Source organism: Eubalaena glacialis, chromosome 5 (genome assembly GCF_028564815.1).
Source record: "Eubalaena glacialis isolate mEubGla1 chromosome 5, mEubGla1.1.hap2.+ XY, whole genome shotgun sequence".
Lineage (NCBI taxonomy): Eukaryota > Metazoa > Chordata > Mammalia > Artiodactyla > Balaenidae > Eubalaena > Eubalaena glacialis.
In genome coordinates, this window is record NC_083720.1 from 102,668,116 (window position 1) to 102,688,097 (window position 19,982).

At 37.1% G+C, this 19,982-nt stretch overlaps 1 protein-coding gene across 1 annotated transcript; it reads left to right on the forward strand.

Moving 5' to 3' along the window:
* Nucleotides 1-281: 281 nt before the first annotated feature.
* FGF5 (fibroblast growth factor 5) lies at nt 282-19,196 on the forward strand. Its single transcript, XM_061191519.1, has 3 exons — nt 282-642; nt 8,116-8,219; nt 18,849-19,196. The coding sequence occupies exons 1-3, from the start codon at nt 282-284 to the stop codon at nt 19,194-19,196; spliced, it is 813 nt and encodes a 270-aa protein (XP_061047502.1).
* The last annotated feature ends 786 nt before the right edge of the window (nt 19,197-19,982 follow it).

The window sequence follows — 19,982 nt, forward strand, 5'->3', positions numbered from 1 at the left end:
CTCCCCGCACCGGCCGGAGAGTACACAAAGCGGCGGGTGAGGGGAAGCCTCGCAGGCGTGCACCGAGCAGTGAGATCACTGGCGTTATAAATATCCCAGTGCCAGCGCCGAGATCCGTTCGGGTGGGCTCTCTCCCTCTCGCCCTCTCCCTCTCTCTTCCCCAAGGCTATGTCCACCCGGTGCGGCGAGGGGGGCAGCGCCAGAGGCACACAGCCGCGCGCGGGCTACAGAGCCCAGAACCAGCCCTGCAAAATGCACTTAGGACCCCCGCGGCTGGAAGAATGAGCTTGTCCTTCCTCCTCCTGCTCTTCCTCAGCCACCTGATCCTCAGCGCCTGGGCTCAAGGGGAGAAGCGCCTCGCACCCAAAGGGCAACCCGGACCGGCTGCCACGGGTAGGAACCCCGGAGGAGCCAGCAGCAGCCGAAGCAGCAGTAGCACGAAGTCTTCCTCTTCTTCCTCTGCCTCCTCCTCCCCCGGGGCTTCTCTGGGCAGTCAAGGAAGTGGCTTGGAGCAGAGCAGTTTCCAGTGGAGCCCCTCGGGGCGCCGGACCGGCAGCCTCTACTGCAGAGTGGGCATCGGTTTCCATCTGCAGATCTACCCGGATGGCAAAGTCAATGGCTCCCACGAAGCCAATACGTTAAGTAAGTTGCCTGCTCTCCTACAAAACCTGTCCTAAGCGGGCGGCGGGAGTCTCGGGAGGGGACAGCTGGTCATTCCCTGGTCTGCAAGCCCACCTTCCGGAGCCCCGGCCACTGGGATCCAGCCGGCCCTCGAAACAGCTGGGCGGGGTGGGTGGAGATGCGTCTACGTGGCGGGCACACACTTTCCCCTCTCGTGGGTACGAGGAATGGCGATTACTGAGGTATAGACTACCCGGAGGCTGGTGCAGACAGGCACCTTGTTTCCAGTTTGCCCTGGTCCCGAAGAGGAGCTCCAGCCTGTGCCTGGAGAAAAACCAAAAATCTCCTTTCTCCTCGTTTAGCTTCTGTTTACCTTCTGCTTCTGTTTACCTTCTGCTTCTGTTTACCAGACTCGCATTTTTCACTGGGCATCAAAGTGCACCCCTTTTCCCTGCCCATAACTGAACAGTTTTATTTAGAATAATCAAATCTCACATACTGCCCCTCACAACGGCTACCATAACCCCAAATTAATATTATATATAATGTATATATACATATGTGTATACGGATATGTCTATTGTAGATAAGTACATATTTACACATTATATACATATAGAATATATATGTATATTATACGGGAGACCAGACATTCCCTGTTTGGAAGAAGACAGTGATCTAGAAAACCGGACACGTTTAGAGAGGGAGACGTGATGGACATTAGAATTATTAATTGCAGAGTTGGGTTTAGCAGCTTTTAGTATCTTGAAACCATGACCAGACCTTGTGAGGAAGAGTGGCCCGCCTTTGGTCCCCAAGGACAATTAGGGGAAAGTTCTTTATTTTAGAAGAAATTCAGAGACGGTTCAATTCGGTACAGGTGAAAATTTTGTAGTTTTTTTTTTTAAGCCAAGTTTTAAATTTTCTTTCTGAGTTTAGCTCTCTCTCTTTCCCTCCTTTCTCATCTTCTCCTCCCTTCCACCCCATCTGAGTTTTCAGACCATCACTGCCACTCCTCTGATTCCTCTCACTGCCCCTCTAGGCAGCAGAGGGGAGAGATGATTTGCGGTGGTACGCGGGACTGGGGAGATCTCTGCGGGCATTTTCCTCCGTAGGGCCAGATGGTCTTCCAGCCGGGGTTAGTCCAACAGACAGAAGCACAGCTCGGGCCTCAGAGGGACCCAGGGAGAGCGGAAACATGGCCAGGAGATACCGATGCGCACACGGTCACCCGGCTCCGGAGTGTCAGCCTGGTGGCTCCCAGGTGTACTTAACTTTCTCCGTCTCAAACCAATGACCCCACGGGTTTCTTCTTACCCAAGCTCCGGAGGAGCGCGGGCTCCACAGCGGGGCTGGCATCTGGCACCCGCCCCCAACAAGGGTTGGAGGTGTGCACGTCTGTGGGATGGCCGGCCGGCAAGCTTCCTCTGGGGGATTCAGGAGGCTGGAAGTGGAAGAGCTGGCGGTTCGCGCCGGAATGGGAGCGGGTCCACGCCAGCCTCCTGCCCCTGACTGGTCTTTCGAGCTCCGCCACTCCAGTTGTCTGTGTTGCACGTGGCGAGGTGGCCTGGAGCACCAAACCCGAGAGAGGGCCTTCCGTGTCTGCCCCAGCGAGTCCCAGGCCCTCCCACACGCTCCTTAGAGGTGTCTGCTTTTATGTTTTAAGGTTCATTACACTCACTAAGCAACTGACCATCTTCGGTGATAAAAGGCAAGGTCAATTAGGGCGAAGGGGAATTTCCTGAGATTTAAGGGTAAGCAAGAGTTGTGTCTAGTTCAGTATTTCCATTTGTCCTCATTTTGTCCCACCAAACTCTTTTCCTCCACCAGCCATCAGAGCTCATTCCCCACTTCTAGTAATATTTTCCCCTTTCACTTACATGAACACTGTTTCTACTCTGTTCTTCTTGCAGTTTATCCAAAAAATCAGCCTCAACAGAGGATAACTTCTGTGTTCCCAAGGGAACATCCAAAGTTAGCCTGCAAGGAGGGCAGGTTGGACCCCAGGGGGGTAAAAGGATGTGTGGGAGGTGGGTTTCGGTGTGCTAGGGATCTCTGAAAACCAGACTTATTCCCAAGATATTCACCCTCTTCTCTTGGAAGAAACCATAAGAGACAAAGATTTTTGCAGCTTAGGCCTTGTGGAGGGGAAATTGTAGAAAAGGATAGAAAGGAAAATGAGAACAGATCAACAAAGAACACATTCAACTAAAGAAGACATTGGCCAGTATTTATTTCCAAGGTACATTTTATTTTAAAATCTACTTTGAAAGATATCTAACAAAGAACAGACACAAAACACTGCTTTGTTTCTTAAACAAAACTGAAGTGCCTAAATAAAACTTTCTTAATTTAACGAACACTTTCCTAATTCATTTCAGCTTATAACAGCCTTTCAGAGTTTAGTCTGTGTCTTTCACTTGGCTTGCAATCATTCACTTATTCATTCATCCATTTATTCATGTACCCAGCATAGGATACCTAGCTCACCAAGCTTTTTATTTTGGTTACTTTTGGGTTAGTTGGGATTTTTTTTTTTCCTTTGCCTTCCATAGGTTTTTCTCACAGAGGAAAGTATAATTTAAGTGTTTAAATCATGGTGATTTTCAGCTTTGTGATGTCTGGAATGTCCAATAATATATCATAAGATTTTGCTACCTTAGATCCATGAAGAATTTATGAAATACGTCATGTTTAAAAGGATAGCAAGTAATTTGGAAGTTTAAAATGAATCTCTGTCTTTAAGTAGGTGTGAAAGAGAAACAGGCCCTGCTAATTGCAGTTGGTCATATACCACTTTGTAGATAGCGCTTGATGGTTTCCTGATACATAATGTAAACTCAGGAGTTGTTTATGGAATGTTGGTTAGAGTAGATGAGGAACCATTTGTCCAAGTCTCTCAAGAGAAACTGAACGAGCTTGGACCATGAGGATAATGGAGAATACATCAGAGTTTTACCTCATGATCTAATTCTACGGTCTGTGAGTTAGCAGTGATAGAAAACTTACATTATTTTGTCACAGCTTGCTACTTCTGTAAAGAGTCAAAACTTTGCCATGCCAAACAGTCTAACAGGTTCTTTTAAACTCAATAATTTTCTGTAATGTTTGTCAGAAGAAACAAATATGTGTTGGAATATATGTTTCACAACTATCTTTTGACATTAAAATTTTTGCAAACTGTGAATATTTTCTAGTTTGGCTATCAGAAGTACACTGGACATAGATTTGAAACATAATTTGTTTAGTTAAGGAATACCACTTAATATATTCTTAGCTTCTCTTATACAGTAGTTATCCCAGGTTTTGAAGACAGGTAAAAGAATCAAGCTCATTGCACATAAACTCTTATTATGAGGAAATACTAGGGAAGGGTGAAGAAAGATGGGCAAGACAAGATAGATGATAAAATCCCACTACTGAATAGAAACAAAGACTTTGTTTTAATTTCTATGCTTTCAAGTTTAGTTCCAAAACAATGCTTCTGTTGGCTTATCTTGGGCCATTGAAGAATAGGCAATCAAGTAATTGTCAATTTAGGGAGCAAAAGCTTAAGGCTATAGCTACACAAAGCCAAATTGTTCACATAAAATATAGAAATTCCAGTTATGTATTTTGGCTAAACCAAACCCTCAGTTTTACTAACTTTTAAAAATCTGAATTCACTGTCAATTTTGATGTTAATGTAGAGTCAACCTTTATATAGTCCCCAAAGCCTAAATGAACCAGAATCTCTATCTTCTGTATGGAAAAACTCAAGTAGGAAATTTCTATGTTGCTAACTTAATCAATGAAGACTACTAAACTGGATATTTCAAGACTCAGATTTGATAAAGACATGGCATATTTGTTGCTGTGTGAGCACAAGTAGAGAAACTTCAGTTTTAAATGATTTTTCTTTGAGGATTTTTCAGATGGGCTGTTGAAAGCTTCTGAATACATGGAATATCTGTATATCTTTCTCATTCACTGAGAAAAGAGAGAAAAAGGAGAAGTCTACATAATTGTATCAACCATCATTGATAGAGTCCTAATGTATTGAAAATTCTAGAGGGGACTAAGTAAGAAAATCTATATCCGGAATAATTTTACTTTGTAACGCATACTTATGCTTGTAAGTAAGTGGATTAAACAGTGTATAATCTGAGAGACACTGAATTCTTGCATCCTTCAACCTAGATGTCAATCGCAAAATTCCACCAAGAGAGAATAACTCCTTCAGTTAAGCACTGCTTTTTTCTTTTGATCCTCTTAAATGTGAACACCCTAGGAAAGATAACACATTGTCACTTGCACTTTAACTCTCTCCCTGCCCCACTCCCCCAGCAGTAGAGGGCCAAAATAGCAGGAGAGTACTAAGACATGTGTCCATACATGTGTACACATGGGGTGTCCTGGAAAGGAAGAAAGGTAGTGAGAAGGTCAAAGAAACAATCCAATTTAGCAAACATTCATTGACTATCTATGATCTGTGAGACACACTTGGCCTTCCACAATTTTGCTTAGGGATACCATCTGGGCTTCCACGTGAATTGTAAATTACCATCAAATTTATTATTACTGACTCCTAAGAGGAAATTACTGAAATTGAAAAAAAAATCAGTTTTAGAGAAATGTTTTCTGGAATTTATATACGTGTGATTTAATGCACATGGGTTTAAAATACTTAGAATTCTTTAATGAGTTACTGAGATTTGGCATGAAAAATCAATAGGCCTGTGATCTTTTCGGGGTGCGGGGGCAGGAGGTTGAATTGTGGGGCTTGTGGAATCTGCTCCTATATTCTAGGAAAAAAGACATCATGAAATTGCTGTTGAAATTGCTTTGGAAACTATGATCTTAACAAGGTTCCTAATATTACACCATAATTGCATTATTTAGAACATCATACCAAAGTTGCCTATTTGAAAAAACAATTATTTCATCTAATCTCATCTTTTTTCTTTCCTGCATTCTTCATAATTTTAAATAGAATGATGTATGTAAAAGTATGTTTCTAAGCTTTCAATTAAATATAATTTTCTTAATATTATAAAATCTTTTCATTCTCAAGCATTATATCATTTTTTATACCAGAACTTACAAGAAAAGAAACCATGTAGTATGTAATAAAATAACACTTTCACATATATTATTTCATCTTCCCCATATTTAAAATTTATTACAATGCAAATTTATATAACATATACATGCGGAATGTACAGTGTGTTGGGAAACAAGTTGAGTCAAAATGGGTCTTTCTTAAAAATAGAATATGTTGTCAGAAACCAATAGTTTACATAAGCAAAGCAGTGCTCCCATTAAAGAAGTATTTACAGAGTCCTTTTGTCTTGACCTCTTAAATGATAGCCTGCAAACATATATGCTTAATGAGAATTTTATCTTTTATGCTACCATGTATTTTTTTTTCCACTAATACACAATAGATTTACATTTACAAAACCAGGTAATTTTCCAGACAATGGTATAAAAAACCTTTAACAATGCAGAACCAGGAGTAAATTGGGGGAAACATATAGTCAAGTCTCCTTTTCTACCAACTCCACATTGTCGCTTTTGTGGCTGTCATTCTACACATAGATGATTTCTCATGTTCTCCCTGTCTCATTTTTTAACAGACATTTACACAGTATTCACAGTAACATCCCCCATCTCTGAAATATCCAAAATCATTAATGCTGTTTTTCAATATCATTCTGTAATTTTGATAGAAATATAACTTTTTATCTGATGTTCTATTCATGTTTTATTAATAATATTATTACAGCACTACATTGTGTAGTAAATTAATCTTTACAAAGGATTCTGTGTGCTTTGTTACTATTTGATAAAATGATAATGCTTTTAAATCTTTTTTGGGTATGCATCATAGTCAAATAATTTGCATAGCAAAATCTATTGTAAATAGCATTTTGAAAACATTTTGAAGGAAAGAATTTTTTGAGACAGTTTGTTTTTAGGCGTTTCTTCCTAGAAGCAGAAGTAGTTCCTTTCCAACAGTTTTTAGATTTTTTTGGTTTGTTTTAAAGAGACATCCACTAATAAGGTGGTAGCTGCAGTTTTCTTGAGATGTGTTTTATTTACTCTAGGCTAAGAATGCTTATCACAAGAACAATAGTTCCTTCATGAACTTTCTGATCAAGTATTTTTAAGAAATCAGGTTGAATAAATAAGCGACAGTATTTGCTACAATTATAGGTATTAGGTCACATTGTTCAACATAAGTGCTCTATAAAGATATTCATATATGTGTTTACATGTATTATATATATGTGTATCCACAATACACTGCATTTGGTAAGTTGAATAATTTTATATGTACTTCAAATACTGCAGGGGGAGACTGCTATTTTAAGAAAATCTGGTGAATTTCTCTATTCGTCATGGTCCTATTGACATATTCTAATTAGAATATGTACTCAAAATATTACAGATTGAAATGTTGAGATGTTTTTTCCCTCCTCCCTCCCATCCTTGCTTGCTTCCTTTCTTTCTTCCAGGACAAGTCCTTTTTTAGCTTTAGTGGACCATATTATTTTGTCCTTTTTTTTTGCATTTTGTTGTAGGCAATTAAAAAGCTCTATGCTTTTCTTCTGTTCATATAACATTACATACAAGTTTATGGTAAACAGGCAGGAATCCCAATTATATACAAACTATGAGTTTCATCTTCTTAAAATACTGTAAACTGTGGTGTGTGACTCTCTTGACCCAGTGGATGTGGACTTTCAAATTATTAAAGGAGACAGAGGGACATCGACTTGATAATTCTGACTACTAAATGCCAAATATAAACAATAACATAATAAATACCTCATTAAATTTTTTCCAGAAAATTCACTCAAAATGCAAGATGTCTCAAACCATAATCCATCAAACACTTCACTGAGCCAATAGTCTCGGATTATTTATATTGCTTTCAGTATCTTATGTATAATCTTTAAATGAGCAACTCACTAAATGATAGAGTGTGATATATATTGATTTATCGATTTGTATTATGATCATTTGAGAAGAGGGATTCTTTTATGTAAATAAGTATTATTTTCAAGGCTTCCAATGATTTATACTAATCTTGAGTACCGTCTTCTGTGCTTCAATATTAAAAGTACTGTATTATCTCTGACAGAAAAACAATGCATGAGAACTGTTTTGTAAAACATTTAAAAAAGTCTTTGCCATTCCTTTAGAACTTGAAAAGATTCTACTGTCAGACATTGATTACTAAAAGTGACTTGTCATTTGTAAGAAGAAAAAGAATTACTAATGAAGCACAAATTTTTGAACCTTGAAATTTATCATTTTAAATGAATACTTGAGTGCTAGACATTTTTATTTCTTTTACATAATAAATGTCACAAAAAATAAGGATGTTAAATACTTTTTTAAAAAATCACAGTGATAAAGAATGGAGACAATCTACGTAGAAATTTAATTCTTCACAATGGTATATAGAAGAGTCTGTGTTTTATTTTGGGATTTCTGTCATCCTAGGTATTTTGGAAATATTTGCTGTGTCTCAGGGGATTGTAGGAATACGAGGAGTTTTCAGCAACAAATTTTTAGCGATGTCAAAAAAAGGAAAACTCCATGCAAGTGTAAGTAGAACCACTTTATATTTGTTAAAGGTGTTATAGAGATTTTACATTTGTAAAATGGAATGAAGTGATTTTCCAAATTGATAGATAGGACAATTTGCCCAGAGAACTTAATGTTTTTTTGTTTTTGTAAAATTATATGTACATTAAACCAAGAGAATTGTATGTGTTTTTGTAAGTGGTCGTTTAAATATTTTATTTACTTGAGAAGATAATATAGAATCCACAAAAAGTTTTAAGGGTAAGTGTATTTGAAAACAGCATTCTCTAAGTGATTGCCATTATTTATTTCTTAAAAGTGGTCCAAGTGAGGAGAAATGTTATGGAAATACTGTATTTTTAATTTACATGTTTATGGTGATTGTGTGTGTGTTCAGTAGATCATGTTCTTAATTTTAAAAGCTACTCATGATATCAAAAATGGAGTCTAAGTAATATAACGTATATAAATATTAATAAGTATGGAGGGAAGAAACCAATAGTGAGAAGACTTTGACCTTTAATAGAGAAATTTAATTTGATTCATTTGAGAAATTTTCATCTTGTTTTTTTGTTTCATCAAAAACACTTCTTGAAACTATGAAGACTAATTTTGCACTCAAAAATTTCTTCAGCCCACTTAACACAGTTTGTAATCAATTTACAAATTATAGATTTCTATGCTTTGTTCTGAAAATGCTCATTACTTGGGAAGCATTAAAATGTTTTAAAGATAAAATATATTTAGCTTAGTTTTCCCGCTCACAGATTCTGTTTATTAGTATTAGTAGTATGCACAGCCCTTAAAAGTGATCTATGCTTTTTCTGTAGTGTACTGAGTTTTGTCATATTAAATCATTTTAAAAAGCAATTCTTCTTTAAAGCTACTCCTTGAATCCTTATTCACTTTAATTCTTATTAAACAAATTGGAGAAATATCACTTTTCCAGTTTTCAAAGTATATAGGAAGTTTTAATTGAGTGCAATCAATTGGAACTTGCTAATTATGACTTCTTCTTTACAGACCTTTAAAAAATTGAATGAGAATTTCACTTGGTTTAATGTTTAAGACTTTCAATTTTCCTTTCTCTAGCATCTAAAGGTGGTTTGTTAATATCTCCTGGAGGAGACAGTAGAATTCAAGGGATTTCTACAGTTATTTGAGGATTAAATGAGATAATATATATAAAGCTTGTTAGAACAGTATTAGATACCTTGTAAGTACTCAGTAAATATTACCTATTATTGAATGATAATTTAAATATAATCTAAATATAATAAACTACTAAAATCTCAGTTTATTAAGATAGATGGGAAATCTTTGGTAACCTCTTTGATCATCCATTACAAGAATTATAACCAGATTTACTTATTTCATCTTCTGAGCTGGTTACTATATTCTAGTAAACCACAATATAGTGTTCATAAAATAATTGCTCTTTGATTTATTACATATCTTAAGGGAAAAAGTTCTTCATTGCTGTGGAAAAGTAGGACATGCCATTTTATTTTTAAAAAATATTTGATTTTTAAAAATCCACATACAAAATAAAAAGCAATGATCAAATGCATCTACACTGAATAACTTTTCCTTGATCTACTTTAAGGTGGTAAAAGATTAAAACACCTTCAAAATCTAAGCATCATAATAATATGCAATGCCTAAAAAGAAATTCTCTATTGGTTTGCTTGTTTTGGGTGAAAATCTTAATTTTTTAAATATTCTGATTCATGCTTTAGTACATGCAAAAAAATAGACTACCTTGGGGCAGCTTAAGGATAATTGCAACAGAAAGCGAAGTACTACAAATGGATGCCAATTAGAAAGGTCAAACTGAAAGGTTAGGTTACATGATTCCTCTGTCAAATGCAAGTAACAAATTTCCAGAAACTTGACCCAAATGTCTAAGGATAGCTGGCCGAAATAATGCAGATAATGCAAAAACAGCATCTGTTATTCTTTCTCATCTTGGCAGGCTAAAGTTATTTCATGGAATAATGACTTTTAAACAGTACAAAAGCAAGCCTTGCTCTTGTCACTCACTGAAGCGCTTTGATATAAAAGTCATTCTGATGACTTTGAGCTGAATTGTAGATAAAAAATTAAGCCCTACGATTATGTGGAGTCTTTCTAAACCATTTGTCCAAGCCTACTTTCTCTTAGCATTTATTAGCACTTTTTCTCTAGATGGAAACCTAATTAAATTATAAAGTGATTTATTTTTAAGGAAGTTGAATTTAGAAATAGTATTAATTCTAACCATTATTAGTTTTATGCTAGATGGTTTCTTTCCTCTTTTCAGTTTCTAGTTAAACATGTTGAAAATGTTTTCTTATAGCTAGCTTTAAATATAATTATTTGATTTAGTTTTGGTTTTTACAAAATTTCATCACCACTAAAAAGGCTAAAACCCCTTATACTTTTAGGATTAAATGTTGCTTAGGATTAGTGAGTTGCTTTAAATTAATAATTGTGCAGAGGCATTTAAAGAGTACCTTTATAATCATTTCAAAAATATATGTATATAAAACTGCGTTGTGCATCTTAAACTTACACAATGTCGTATGTCAATTATATCTCAATAAAACTGGAAAAAAATTTTTAAATAAATAAAGAGTAACTTTAGGGTTTTACTTACAAAGTAAATGAGAACTATAAATCTAAAGTATTCATATAATTCTGGGGAAAGTAAACCCATAGCGTATCGAGAAATACTCATGGATAAAAGGAGATTTTCAACTTCGTTTTTATAGTAACAATCAGACTATTAAAAATTAGCTACTTGGCAGAGGTAAAAGATTTGCATATTTCTTTAAAATCTCTTTCATTCACATTATCTCATTACATAGTTAGGTGAGGAAATAGTCTCAGAGATGTGAAATATTTTCCCAAGTTACCACAGTTAACGATTGAACCAGAATTACATACTTCAAAAATTCTCTCTCCCTTTAAATGCTATAATACTTGGTAGGGAAAAGTTAGCTTGAAAGAAGATATTTTGTTTCATTTGGAACTATTTACACTGTTTTCAGCTATTATTTTATAGGAATTAATAATTGCATGTTTTAATAATATTTTTGTATTACGTTTTAAAGAATGAATACTGTGGTTCATCCTTAGAATATTTTTGCTTGTTTCTCTCTCTCTCTCTCTCTCTCTCTCTCTCTCTCATTCCAAACCGTTTTGGAGGATCTTTTTTTCCCATCTACTTCTGTGTCTCCTACTTGATTTTAAAGTCTAGAAAGGGGGGGATGTGTGCACTACAAAACTTGTCACACAGTTTTATAAATGTTGGTTATTCAGTGTGAAGATGAGTTGCATAGGGAACCCCTTTTAGGATGTACTTTCAGAACAGAAAAGAGATCTGTTTTGTTCACAGAAACTTTCATTTAGAAAATGCTTCATTGTCAGTGGACAGGAAGATGGTAAACACTCTTATCAGGCCAGAAAGGTTAAACTTAGGTAACATATATGCTGATTTCCTTTGTGTGCTAAGTTTGTTAATTCAGTAAGAGAAGTTTTCATTGAACTTCAGCCATCTCGGTGTGCTCTGCTCATGCACTCAGTCAACCTACGTACTCATATTAATCTCCATGCAGCTCTCTTTAAGACCTTGACTGATAGACCCTAAGTAGACAATGCATTTAAATTCCTACCGTGCAGGTTTTTTTCAGCATTCTTTACAAGGATGAAGGTGTCTGGTCTTCTTCTCAAGATGCCTTGGGAATCACTGAGAGTAAGAGCAGGTAATTGCTTCCCCAAGGGCCATGAGGTTTAGTCAGAGCCTTCACTGTGGCCTGTATCCTCTTTCTCAACTTATTCCCAGACTGAGGTGCTTTGTGGGGCTGAGCCCCCTTCTCTTTTGGTCTCTATCTCTGCCTGCCTGTCTGTTCGTGTTCCTCCTCTGTTCTTGCTCTCTCTTCAGGTTTATTGTCTTTATCCAAAGTTGCATAGGGAGCCTTTCTGGATTTATCTGAGGTGGGTCCAGATGTAAGAGTAAAAGGTGTTGACTGTGGTGGTGAAGAGCACAGTTCAATTGTGTCATTCTACTTAAGATACACTGTGTCATTTTACTTAATCTTTCTATTCCTTGGTTTTATCAGCTACAAATGGAAGAAAATTAAAATAAAAATGCATGGTGATAGTTGAGCATTTTAAATGAGATAATACATATAAAACACTTAGAATAGTTCCTGGAAAGTATTCAGCATTTAATGTTAGAACAGATCTTCCTGAATTTGCTCTCAGGCAGCTGTTTGATGATCCTCTATCTCCTCTCAGAATACTTTCTGATTTTGGGGTCAGGCAGCTGTGACCCCCTCAGATATTTAGACCAGCCGCAAATCCCATTTATTATTGGCCTCTTTTTTTGTTAGGTCCAAACTCGTCTTGCATACAGTAGTCCCTTTTCTCCTGGGTTTTCCTTTTTCCAAGGAACCTAATTTGAAAGCAAAATTCCCAGGTTCAATATCTTAAAGAGGCAAGGATTTCCAATGGTCATAATCTCATAATTTTTTAAGATCCTTCTTGTACATCGTGTTTTTCCCCTTAAAAAATCTAAGTCTTGAAAAAGGTGGTTATCATGAATTCTTCAGTCTTTTCATAAAGTATGCATGATCACTTATTGCCTGTTGGGAGAAAACATTTGAGCTCATTTTAAAGATACAGAAAGAAGCACGTGGTGGAATTATTTTTGTTTCTCAGGGTTTTAGGGAATCATGTTTGGAAGGAAAGCTAATTGCAGAGTTTACGAAATAGGCGTGGAATGTGTACTTGATCAGCCCTAAGCAAGGACTAGAACAGCCTCCTTTCCTGGTTTCAGAGGGTGCCAGCTGGCTTGCCCGGGATGAGAGTCTGGACTGGACTTCCTGAGCTGGGGACAGATGAGGAGGAGTCCGCAGCCCCTAAAGCTGGGCATGTTTATTGAAAGGGGAAACAGAGGCTTGAGTAATGGTTATCATCATCATTAAAAAAATAAGTTATTAAGCACTCCACTCTTGCAGTCAAGACCCTGAGCTATATAAAGGCATTGAAGAGAAACTCGCCTTGCCCTCTAAGAGCTTTCAATTTACAGAGTAGAATTGAATAGCTAGTCATTCAGGCTAAAAAATGGGTTCAGTGTTCTACCTTCGCAGTAAATGTCAGTTTTCTCTTAATTTCACACGATGTAAATCTGGTTAGAGGGCTTATTTTATTGAGGAAATCTGCCTGTGATGAATCGACTTGTAATTTCAGAGAGCCATTTCAGCCTAAAGTGAGAGATGGTGTTCTACGTCTTAGATGGTTGGGGGAATGGCACTTGCTTTTCATCAGTATTTTAATATGGAGCAACTTCAGGGCAAGTAGGACTATATAGAAGCCTAGGAGATGCCTTGGGTTTGTACAGTGTTACCGAAAGAGCTTGAATCTAGGAATCAGTAGATGAGATTTAAGTCACAGGCCTACCCTGGCATGTGATAAATGTGGGGCTTTAGACGAATCCTTTTCTTTACTCTTCTGTCTGGAAAATCAGGTAATAGCATCCTAATAGTCATGGAATTATAGCAAGAATGAAATAATATATGTAAAACACCTGGCACATGGTAGCCCTCAATAGCCCAGCTTTTTTGAGCTATTAAGAGCATCAGACAGTGAACTATCTTTTACCATGTTTCTCCAAGTGTGGTTCTCACCTCACCTGCATCAAGATCACACAGGATGCTGGTTAATGATGTGATTCCAGGGTCTCAGCTCAGACTTACTAAAACAATCTCTGGAGATAGGGCCTGGGGAGTCTGCGTTTTGACCTGGCTCCCTGAGTAATTTGAAGTCAAACTCAAGAGGTTCAGAGGAGGAGAAATCATGTGGCTAGCATTCTTCACTACCTTACCTCAGGTTGATTTAAATCCAACTTGTATATTCCCTTGGTTGCATGAAGAACTGAGACACAGAATGACCAGATACCTAGTGTCAAGCAGGAAGTATGACCATGCTCTGGAGGTGGTCATACATCAACTGACCCATATGAGGCTTGTTGTAAAGAGAAAGAGGCAGCTCCTGTGCGTGCATGCTGCCCTGTTCTGGGGTTCTCTGCTTGGAAGCAGTTGGAGCAGGGTCTGGCTTTCAGCCTTCACTCACCACCAAAGGTGGGTGATTTTGTGCTGGGAACATCCTACACAACCATACAAAACAGCCTGGGCTTAGGGGACCTGACCCCGGCAGTCCCATTGGTGGGACTAGGGGTGGGAACCAAAATGCCTTGAAAGGAGGCAAGGGAACCAGAAGTGTAGGGATGCAGGCAGCAAGAAAACTTTGCTTAGAGCACAATTTGGTCTTTAATTGTTTTCATTACAGTCTATAATAAGAGTTTAATTGTTTAATAATATTATATAGTCTATAATAGCATTTTAGTTACTTATATTTAATTATTTCTTAACTTTATAAAGTTTTTCAAGAGGAAGAGGCAAATCAAAGAAAACAAAGTGAAATAAAGAATTAAAGTTGATTAAATGATTAAATAGCCTGCAGACACCAGGGTTTGCACTGCTGTTAGTCCAAATTCAATCCTCTTTACATACGTCTTTCATACAATGCATATTTACTTCTTCAGTCACACGTAATGAGAATCGGGACTTGTAGGCATAGCCCCAACTCATTTGCTACAAGATTCTCAATCATCATAGAGCATATTTACTAAGGAACAAAACTATGTTAAGAGGTTTTAGAAAGTTTTCTAAAATATTGCTTCAGAAAGAATTCTCTGTTTGGTTTAATTGACCTTCAGATTTTAATTAAGCAGAATTAGTCTTTTCTGGAATATCACAGTCAAAGTTTTACTTTCTTTGAACTGAATTTGATCTTTCTTTTAAATATTCACTGTGTGCCCCCATCACGCGAGGAGATGAGTAGAATCCAGGTAAAGTATCCTCCTAAGCCAAAAATTCTTGTTTTATTTAATAGCACTATATTGCCCCACCTCTGAATAATTTGCATATTCAAGCAAAAGTAGTTTAATTTAATTTTCATCTGTTTTTTTCAGTTAAGACTCCATTAAATTACATAGAAATCAGCCAATTTAAACAGGTTAGTTTTGCAATTATGGCTTGTTGACTACAACTTATTTTTACACTTGCAAGACCAAGGAGAAATTATAGAGAAAAACATAGATAATTTAAGTCAACAAAGAACATGGGCAGGACCATGGCTATATTGTTTTTCATTGTAAAAGTGACAACCAGCACAGTGTCTGGCATGTGATATACAGTCGATAAATATCTGTGGAATAAATCCACAAAAAACTGAGTTTGAAACAAAGATAGGGGCTCTTTACGAACATTTTAATGAATGCGTTTGTTGTAGTGGCTGATGGTGGTAGGGTGGAGATTATGGGGGTCCTGATTTAAATAGCTTATTTGAAATTAGATTTACCTCTCTACTTCACAGCTGAACTGTAGATAAAGTCTTTACGTCCACTTCCCATTTTCTAGGGAAATAATCCAGTTCTATTGTTTTAAAAGTATATATATATTGCTAAAGCACTTTTTATAATTCAAAGGAGATTTCAAAAATTAAAAGTAACCTGGAAAGTTTATTATCTAAAATTGTGTAATGGTAAATGGTAAATATACTTAAATGGCTCTGCTGCTTGGTGAGTCTGTTGTGAAGATGCTTCATGCGTAACATTAGGGACAGAGATGAACTGCTTAGCGTCGCCGTGTTGTCTGAACAGGGCCGGGAATACCGACAGGAATAGTCCATCCCTCCAGAAGAAACCAGATCTCCTGATGAAAAACTCACTATGTTTGTTTCAAATGGTTCTGTTCCATGGTAGCTGGTAGAATTTTTCAGACAAAATATTAAATTAGAAGTCAATTAAGAAATCCAAAACAGTCTGACTGCCTTCACTTCTGTTTTAATGTGGGGTTTGGAATGGCTGAGGGCCAGTAAGTAGTGTGTGGGTCCTCAGAATTGTGAACATCTCTACCCCATGTGACAGTTAGGTGACCCTTGAAAAATCTAGAGCCTGAACAGCCATCCTCTTTAAGTCTTCTCTTAAGAAAGAACTTAGAACATGAACCTTGAGGGGGAAAAGAGAAAGTTTTCAGATGGAATAATTTTCGGGGGTGGTGTCGGTATGTTTTCACCCCATGAAAGACGGTAAGATGGAATTGCTATAGGTTAATATACCGTGTGTGTGTGTGTGTGTGTGTGCATGCACACGCATGTGTCTGTTGGCCACATCAATTAAAAAAGAAATGCTCCTTCTTTATTTTTTTTGACACCATTAAGGAAAAAATAAGGTTAAATTATGCAGTACACTTAAAAAAATCTAACTGTCAAAATTGAATAAAGCAATCACTGCTATCTTTATTTCAGGAAAATGATTATTTTGTGTGTGAAACAAGGGTAGAAGTCAGGTCTATAATGTATTATACATTAAAAATGTTATTCCAATAAATTTTAAGAAAAAAATCTGAGGCAGGGTAAATATACCTGCTACCCTTTTTAATGAAATCTCCCACACCTTTCTAAAATGCTTGTTCTTTTCTGTAGCAGAAAATATTCCAGATGGTTATAGCTTTTATTTTAAAATAAAACTTTGGGATTATCTAATTGAATGGGAGAGCATTGAAGTCCTTTTAAAAGCTAAGCAGACAAATCTATGTTTGACGTGTAAGAAAGACTTTTTAATTAAAAAAAAAAGGAACAATAAATGTGTGCTCTTCTAAAGGAATGGCAACATAGCACCCTTGTCCTGGTCATGGGCTTGTAGGTTATGATGGGATGAGAGAAAGCCATTGGCAGTGGTTCTTTAAAATAGCGGCTTATAGCCTGCTAGAGACCCAGTCCAGGGAATCGTCAGTAGACAAGTGCTTATATATAGCTTATAGCCTCCAAATAAAGAGCTTTATTGATTGAACTACACTCGAATGTAAATAACCTGGATAGACTGTCGTACATAAGATAAATGTGCTGCTGGAAATACTCTGAAACTGGTTGTCTTCTGATATTGTCAGTACCTTGCACAAGTCAAAAATTCCATGTGGCCATCAACAGTAGTTCTGTGTAGACTGCCTTGCAATGTTCAGACTTCTAGATTACAGTGTTGGGATCTGTATTGCAGAAGAAAGTTTGGCATTATTAGAAAAGCAAGGGAATTAAAGGACTTTTAATTCCATTATAGAACCTCTTGGTATGATATCTGTGTGTGTGTGTGTGTGTGTGTGTGTAGTGTTCTTATATATAGGGGTCAAGATATTTGGTATTTCCAAGCCCAGGACGTTTATACAAATGGTGCTCCCTGAAATTGTGAAACATGTTGGTCTAGTCCAGGTTAGGAATTTGAATTCTTTGGGGGCTACGGACTCCTGTATTTGATGAAAGCTCCAGATCCTTTCCTTAGAAAAATATTTTGATTCTCACAATAGCCCTACAGTTGCAAGGATTGTGGCTAAAGAGCCTAAAGCTAAGAACTCAATTGGCAGGATTGGCAGTTGATCGCATGTCTGTCTGACACATTCTCACTTGCTTCCCCTATACTGTAGTCGTTCAATTTCCTCAATACGGCAAACTCAGCCTTTTCAGAGCTTGTTGTGGCCTGCTTGGTCATCCTCATCTCTTCTTCCTTTCTCCGTGCGTCCTAAGTGGAAGTCACACTGAACTACTTATAGTGGTGTCCTGCTGACCTGTGAACACACCATTTCTGCTCCCTGAAATCCTTTCTCACGTCACCTGCCTTGCTCACACCTTGTTGGACTTGAAGACTCAGCTCAGAAGTCATCTTTTCTAGGAAGACTTCCTGCCCTCTTCCCTGCTACCTCCATCCTCTCAGATGCCCTTCCTCTATGCTATCATTGTATCCTCTGCATACCGCTGTCATAATTCCATTTATCAAGCTGCATTGTGATGGATGTCTACTTCTTTGCTTAATCCACTGTTCTGTGAGCATTTCAAGGGCAGAGTTGTGCGTGTGTGTGTGTGTGTGTGTGTGTGTGTGGAGAGAGAGAGAGAGATCTGGCTGAAGTATTGTTAGTGACTCCAAAGGTAATTTTTTTCTTCCTGCCATCAAATATACTCTCCTGTATCACTGTGTGAAGATACATTCTTTCCTAAAGAACTCTAACATATGCAATATTAATAGGGCCATATGCTACCCCTTTCTCAGCACCATGAAGCACACTGATAAGATTGAAAAATGTATTCTTGTTTCAAAGGATAATATGACCCCATTTCTCTGAATGAATTCATGTTTTACCCAGCAATTGTTTCTTAATAATATAGTACTATTTATTTTCTTGATGGCTTAAGAGGGGGAAAATCTTATAAGTTAAATTTTTAACTAAAAATTTCAAAGTAATTAAAAAGAGTAATAGAATTTAAATATACTGAGTTCCTGTTATCATTTTTATATACATTGATATTATTTCACGATTGTACATAGTAAACAAAAATCAGCATTACAAAGATGAATAAAGTAGGAATATAGAAACGAAAATAGTAATTTTAAAGCAACTCTAAAAGAAGCAAATGTGTCTTTATAAAAGAGAATGGAGTAGGAGGGCAGGGGTCAATGGAATTCTTGGTTTTTCTTTACAGTAAAAGACCTCATTTTATTACATGCTGAAAATATTATCACTACTTGAATTTCCTCTTCTTCTTTTATTCCCCAGGCCAAATTTACAGATGACTGCAAGTTCAGGGAGCGATTTCAAGAAAACAGCTATAATACCTATGCCTCAGCAATACACAGAACTGAAAAAACGGGGCGGGAGTGGTACGTGGCCCTGAACAAGAGAGGGAAAGCTAAACGGGGCTGCAGTCCCCGTGTTAAACCTCAGCACATCTCTACCCACTTTCTGCCAAGATTCAAGCAATCAGAGCAGCCAGAACTTTCTTTCACAGTTACTGTTCCTGAAAAGAAAAAGCCACCTAATCCCATCAAGCCAAAGGTTCCCCTTTCCGCACCTCGGAGAAGTCCCAACACAGTGAAATACAGACTCAAGTTTCGCTTTGGATGATATTCATCTTGGCCTTGTGAGAAACCACGCCTTCCCCTCAGGAGTTTCTGTAGGTGTCTTTGCGCTCTGAAGACAACTTTTTGGACACAGCTTCAGTTACAGTACACTGTACTGAAGTCAGGACATTTGTTTCAGTTTGGCTGAAACAAAAATGTCTCCCCATAGGAACTAAACTGGAATTCCTTGTACCAATATAGGGAGCTCACTGCTTTAGTTCAGTATGACATAAAGCCTTTTGCTTTATGTTTGGTGCATACTGGGACTCCGTTTCCAGAAAGTTAAATGGTAGGGATTATGTATTTTTCTGACTTTTACAGATCAACCTGAAAAAGCATACGATACATTTTTATTTTTGGTTTCCAAAGACTATTTTGATGCAGATAAAAGTATTTTATTAACGTTTGTTTTTTGTTTTTTTTTTAAAGTACCTTGCATCGAGCATATTTTCTTACTTTTGTTATTTTTAATTAATAAGACATAAAACAGCCATTTTAATGCAATTTATGGATTATAAATGTGTTTATAGCCCATTTATAACATGTGGATTTCTTTTTCATTTTTCTTATTCATTGCACTTTTAATTTTTATTGTGATAATTTTTTTTTTTACCATACCTCAGATAATGTAAGTTTAGTCTTGCATCTTAAAATGTTTAAATTCTCTTCAACAGCACCCAATGTTGAGCTTGGGTTTGTATGTGTGTGTGTGTGTGTGTGTGTGTGTATAAATTCATACTATTATATGGAATCCTGTCTCTTTGGTGGCTGGGCTACAATGAGGGGGAAG

Excerpts from the sequence above, each read along its gene's own strand:
- FGF5 (XM_061191519.1), top strand. The coding sequence starts at position 282 with ATGAGCTTGTCCTTCCTCCTCCTGCTCTTCCTCAGCCACCTGATCCTC. Across the intron at positions 643-8,115 it reads CCACGAAGCCAATACGTTAA|GTATTTTGGAAATATTTGCT; the intron begins GTAAGTTGCCTG and ends CTGTCATCCTAG. Across the intron at positions 8,220-18,848 it reads AAGGAAAACTCCATGCAAGT|GCCAAATTTACAGATGACTG; the intron begins GTAAGTAGAACC and ends TTTATTCCCCAG.